Source organism: Lytechinus pictus, chromosome 4 (genome assembly GCF_037042905.1).
Source record: "Lytechinus pictus isolate F3 Inbred chromosome 4, Lp3.0, whole genome shotgun sequence".
NCBI lineage: Eukaryota > Metazoa > Echinodermata > Echinoidea > Temnopleuroida > Toxopneustidae > Lytechinus > Lytechinus pictus.
In genome coordinates this window covers 1,003,081-1,009,200 of record NC_087248.1, presented here as the reverse complement: position 1 = coordinate 1,009,200, position 6,120 = coordinate 1,003,081, and the positions used below count along the sequence as shown (strand labels likewise).

The window sequence follows — 6,120 nt, the reverse complement described above, 5'->3', positions numbered from 1 at the left end:
GTTGATCTGAATTAAATTGATTTGAATTGAATTTATTGGCAACTGCAATGCAAAACTTGTCTTCCACCATGGGTCAAATGTTTAGTGATTTACAAACACAAATGGAATTTGAGCACATAAACAAACCCCATACCACCATGGCTACATAACAACATACATGTATGTATGAAAAACCCAGTTTTGAGGTGAGAATATTGTACACGTTTATCCTGAAATTCATATTTTGAGATTGATAAAAATTAAGAACAAATTCTCTCTCCCCTAATATGCAAATATTGTCTGTGAACTTAAGAGCCTAAACACAATTATTTCATGCAGTGTAACAAACCTTGCACAAAATAATTATATGATTTATACATGTACACCTCTCTGTAAGAATGTCAAGTAATCCAGCCCTCTGATTGGTCAAAAGTGAGGTCATATATATGACCATGCCGGCAAAACAACAAACTAAGGTGGTTACCAAGGGCAACAGGCATAGTTTACAAGTATGCTTGTGGCCTCTAGTAACGGACATACATGTAGTTAAAGTTTGCAAAATGATAGTGAATAATTTATTTTTCGTGCCTTCTGACAATGCCCATGGTTCATGATAAATTTCAATGCTGCTTGTGCAGAATGTAAACAGTATTTGAAAGCCTATACCAAACAAATAGTTTTGAAATTATGTAGCCTATTTGTTACTGATTTAGAGAAAAAAAAAGTTCTGACACTGTTCTGAAAAAACCACTTTACGATTGATATAATTTGTACAAAAGCTTTAATATCTCAATTAAGTAAACTTAACATACACTCCATTTTCATTGCCAGTAATCATGTTCCTTTCTCTGATTCTTGCCGCAATCTTGGTGTCATTTTTGATTCCCAAATGTCAATGTGAAATTAGGTCACAGGTATTTGTAAATCTGTCCGCTTTCAATTGCGTAACATTGGTTTCATCCAAAAATATTTAACTCGTTCTGCAACAGAGAAACTTGTGCACTCACTCATCTCCTCATGTCTTGATTTTGGTAATAGTCTTCTCTTTAATATACCTAACTCTAAAATTACCCAACTTCAAAAACTTCAGCAGCTTGCATTGTTTCTCTGTCAAATAAGCACGATCACATCACTCCTGTTCCTAAAGACCTCCATTGGTTGCCTATAGTGGATTGCGTAGTTTTCAAAATTCTTCTTTTTGTTTATCATATGATCAATAGATCCGCAGATGATTACAAGTCTCTTATACCACTATCAAACTGCACACACACTGCAATCATCCCAATCTAGTACATATTCCACTATCTAAAAAATCCTGGGGCGATTGGGCCTTTGCTCATGCCGGACTAGCCAGAGCTGAAGAACTCAAACTCTGCAACATCCTTTAAGGGAAACCTAAAATTGCATTTGTTCACCAGCAGGTACTATGGGTTTGAAGACAGACATTTTTCGCATTTGTAATTTATCCTTTCTTGTACTATTCTAAAGTGTTTTCTTTACTTTCATGTTTGCTCTCTTCTAAGCGCCTTAAGCATTTAATCAAATGTTATTATTATATATTTTCATGAATTGCTGCTTGTTTTAAATTCACTTTTACAATTTTTTGATGTTCCTATTCATATTATTGCTACATATGTACATCACCAACCATGTCTCTGAATTCCAATATTGTGAAAACAATGTTTATGCAGAGCAAGCCACCATAATGGCTTTTCAAGAACTTTGCAATATCTATTATTCAGAACTCTTTCAAAAGAAATTTATACTGAGGATACGGAAGTGAAGTGTCCTCTGCCTTTGCTATCAGAAACATACTTTTTCGGTTCTTTCATGTAAACCCTGAAATGGTATGTCATTCCGAATGGGTACATTACGACAAGGACAAATAGAATCCCACACATAAAACCAATAACTGCCCTGTTTTGAGTCAGCCAGCCCTTTTGGTAAAGAATGTCAGTTTCCAATGGGACATTGGTTGTTGTAGGCACCCTCGTCATGTTCCCAGGTTTACGTCTTGTTACGTTCTGCGGTGGGAGGTTGGTCGTGGTAGCTTGGACTCTTTGAGGAGTGAACCAAGTAAACTGATTACAGTTTCCTGATGTAAAGACAAAGGCACTGTTCTCTGTGCAGCAGCCAATGGAAGTGTCCTCAAGTGACAATCTGTACCTAGCAGCAATGGTCACAGAACTTTTGTCCTGTTGGATACCCTGTAGCTTCTCACTCCCTTGGTAACAGCTTATGATCCCATCCCGAGGATACCCTGGTGTAGCATTGCAGGAGATGGTATCATTGAAAACGGCACACTCTAGATCCGATGGTGCGAAGATCACCAACAAGTCAATGTTCTCTTCCATGAAAGAATCGGTTGTAGGATTGATGCGCAGGGAATATGTCCCAGCATCTGTTCTATCTGCATTCTGTATGGTAAGATTGACATTGATAGTGTTCCCGGATGAGGATTCCAGAATGTCCATTCTGCTAAGCTGTTCTTCAGGAAGCGCCCCTTCTACAGGAAAGCCATTGTCAAAGATGGTTACCTCATTGAAGAGGATAGTGTAAACACTGGTTTCATCCATCGACTCCTGAAACATCAAGGTGATAGAGTCATCCTCATAGACCTCAGCAGAGAGGATTGGCAGAGAGGCTTGTAGAACAAGCAATATTGCATATAGTACCCTCATGTTGAAGTCTTGGTTGCTCAATCTGTTGACCCTTGAACAAGTCCTGGAAAGAAAGAAATTATCAAAATCTTGTCATTTAATTATTGTGATTATTATGACATATGAAATATGTATGTCTGACTCCATGTATGTGAGACCTTCATAAAATTTTCTGTCTCTGGTTTTTGGTTCTTATGACAGTCTGCAATGCTGTCAAATGACCATGACTTGGTCAGTTTTGAAGTGAGAATTGAGAAAAATATTGGTCGAACATACAAAAAGGTTGATTTTTTAATACAGAATTGTCATTATGCACCAATTGATATTATTTGCTTTAAGAGAAATAAAATTAATGCAAAAATCAAAAGTAAACTTATTTCTTGGGCTTCATTGAATTTGCAGTCAGATTTTTATTTGAATACACTGGATATTCTCACAAAATTCATTGTATAAATCACTATACAAACAGCATCCTTGCAAAAAAAAAAATGTAGGCCTATACAAAATATCTTTAAAATCCAGATCTTCAAGGAATTCTGAAAAATGATTCTCACAAATTTAAAAAGTTTATATAATTTTTGTTAAAAATCTTACCTCTTATTCACGGAGCACCGTGGATGATCAAAGACACTGGCTAATGCTTAGAAGATATATCCATTGTATTCTGCTACTAAAGTATACACATATTCTTGAACTTTGTGTTTGAATGAAACACAATTCTCTTTCTATTAGCACGAGGAGCCTGCACCCTTGTATTGAACTTTGATTGGGCTCTATTTGAGTAGTATGTATAAAAATATTGGATTGTATTCAAAGCAGTGATGAAGTTCAGGTTTGAGATTTCTCTGTGTATACAAAGTGCCCTTGTCTTTTTGTTTGCTTGCAAAGTCTTAGCCAATCAGAGATGAGCGTGATTTTTGGTACTTCAAGAACGAATGGTATACCAGAACCCTTGTTGTGTCACTGGTACCAATATTATATTATTAAGATTTTGTACTTACCATAGAGTAAAAGCTAGTGCCTTGTTTATTTTGTTGGTTCGTCATTTATTCTTGTTGGGTCATCATTTTATTCTTGGTGATCTCCTTTTTTTCCCAAGCTTTTAAAGCCTTCTGGGGCACTTTTATCTAATTTTCAAATTTCATTTTATATAATTATGGATGATCTTGATGTCTTAAACATATTCTAACTGCAAATGTATTATATTTGTATGTTTTTTTAAATTTATTTATTGAAATAATAAATGAGAAGACCATCAATCATCAATCGATCATAAAGGGGGAGGGCTGGTGTGCTTTTCGCAAATTCTTCTCTTTTTCCTCGGTCCTGATGTGCTCTCAAATATCCTCATTGACTCAATTGAATATGTGTCAAAGAATAACCCTTTTGCATATTGCACCCTGTATATTGTTTTTTACCCCCCCCCCCCGCAAAAAAATAAATAGCAAATGATATGAAATATGGGCCTTTTCAAATTCAAGGGACATTAAGGCCTGGTCCCACTTGCCGACGGACAAAGACATATTCATAACGGATATAGCGGAGAAGCAAAATTTGGGGTGGCTCCATCCGTTTTCATAGACTCCAGACAATGGACAAAGTGGGTGAACAATGAAATAACAGTGGACGGATGCTTGATGGATATAGAGCGTATGAAATAAGTATGCGAAGAATACACAACAGACACATAACGTTTTCCAAAGGATGGCAAGTTTCTTTTCTGTTTTACATCCTCTTTGCATCCGTAAAGTGCAGTGGGACCGGGCCTTTAGAATGCCTTAAAGATAAGAACAATGTGGATGAAGAGAAAAACATACATGTTTGTGGATGTTTGACACCCTAACTATGTCATGCCAATATCGGTTTATTGCTGTTTGGTCCAATGCACAAATTGTCCAATATAATTTGGTCTAATACCAGTTGCAATTGGTCTAAGATCTTGTCTAAACCCATTTTGTGTATAATATTGTAGCCCAAATGGATATTAGATTGATGATTACTAGACTAAATGATCAATGGACCAAATGGGTTTAGACCTTTTTGGTGGACAAAGTTGAAGTAAGATTATATGGATATTCCGCTATTATCCAACATGGTTATTGGACTAAATGGCAATGGAGAAGGTTTGGTCATTGGATGAATCTTTGACAGACGGAATGCACAAAATGTTGGCATTGGATGGTTGGCTGTAGACCATTTGGCAATTTAATCCTGTATCATATCGCTACCAGACATTTTGCAGGTCATACCATCATAATTTAGTTGAGCTACCCCTCTTCACTTACATGTACTCATCGAGGCTGTTCTCATTACGTTCCTAAAACTAGTTTACTGGAAACTAGTTTAGTGGAAACTAGTTTAACGCGTAGTGAGAATGGTCAAAGCGGTCTTGGAAGCGATCTTCCAAACCAGTTTGGAAAACCACCTTGCGATGTAGTTTTCAAGATCGCTTTGCTTCGTTAAACTGGTTTTAGCGTGAGGACACAACCGTTCTTCGGGAAGCGATCTTCTCACATTTTGAGTGCGCTACTCCACACGACAGGTGTAGAATGCCTATGCTGCGGTTTCGAATTTCGCGCGAAACGTGTCACCCCACTGAGAGTGTTTCCATAGCAACAAAAGCGCTTTACGTGAAGTGATTTTGAAAACCGCTTTCGTGTGATCAAGTGGGAACGCTAGCAAAGCGATCTTCCAAAGTGGTTTCCTGAATCGGTTTCCAGTAAACTAGTTTAGAAAGCGTAATGAGAACGGCCTCATCCATTCACTCATTCTCTTACTCCTTCTCTTTTCCATTGAATTGATAATGCACCCTTTGATGTATTCATTCAATATCTCATTGACTCATTTTGTCACCCATTCTTTCATCCATTTTGATCATTCACTATTGAATCTCCTTGCTTTGTCTAATATTAACTTTTTAAACTTTTATTCACCGAGTGATCTCTTATTCTCATTCACTTAAACACTCCCTCCCTTACTTTTACTTTGATCTGTTTTTTACCCACTCATTCTGGTTCTATTTTATCAACATGTTGCTATTCTAATTAAATTTGCACCCAAAACACATATGCCAACCCTGCACAGTAATAATTCAGTCAATTACAAAAGGCCTATTGAATGCTTATTTTTATTTTATATAGATCAGGGCGAAATATCCTGATCAGAGATTATATCTTGTATCATTGAAGTTCGAGGCAGCCTCAACGCACCTTTTCTGCACTGGCCCATCAGAACATGTGACAATAGTGTAGGTTTCACAGTACACATCTTTGCACATCTTTCTTGGGCAAATGTTAGTCCTGAAGAGGACCACCCAAACTCAACATGTGATAGAGCAGTCAGATCAAATTTGATACCTGTGGCTGGAAACGAAGCCCAGACTGTACTTCTCTGTTTTAATAAATTACGAGTCATTATTTACAGTGAATTTCATTGAGATACCTAGTGCATTTATTAATAGATTACAACATACTTTATTATC

The 6,120-nt window shown here is 36.8% G+C and overlaps 1 protein-coding gene across 1 annotated transcript; it reads right to left on the bottom strand.

The window, feature by feature from the left end:
- Positions 1-11: 11 nt before the first annotated feature.
- On the bottom strand, positions 12-3,492 carry LOC135153854 (uncharacterized). The gene is made up of 2 exons (XM_064098042.1): positions 3,234-3,492; positions 12-2,703 (listed from the first exon to the last, which is right to left on the bottom strand). The coding sequence occupies exon 2, from the start codon at positions 2,658-2,660 to the stop codon at positions 1,740-1,742; it is 921 nt and encodes a 306-aa protein (XP_063954112.1). The 5' UTR covers positions 2,661-2,703; positions 3,234-3,492; the 3' UTR covers positions 12-1,739.
- Positions 3,493-6,120: the final 2,628 nt, after the last annotated feature.

What these genes read in the sequence shown, in the direction of transcription:
- LOC135153854 (XM_064098042.1), bottom strand. Translation starts at nt 2,660, where the DNA reads ATGAGGGTACTATATGCAATATTGCTTGTTCTACAAGCCTCTCTGCCA.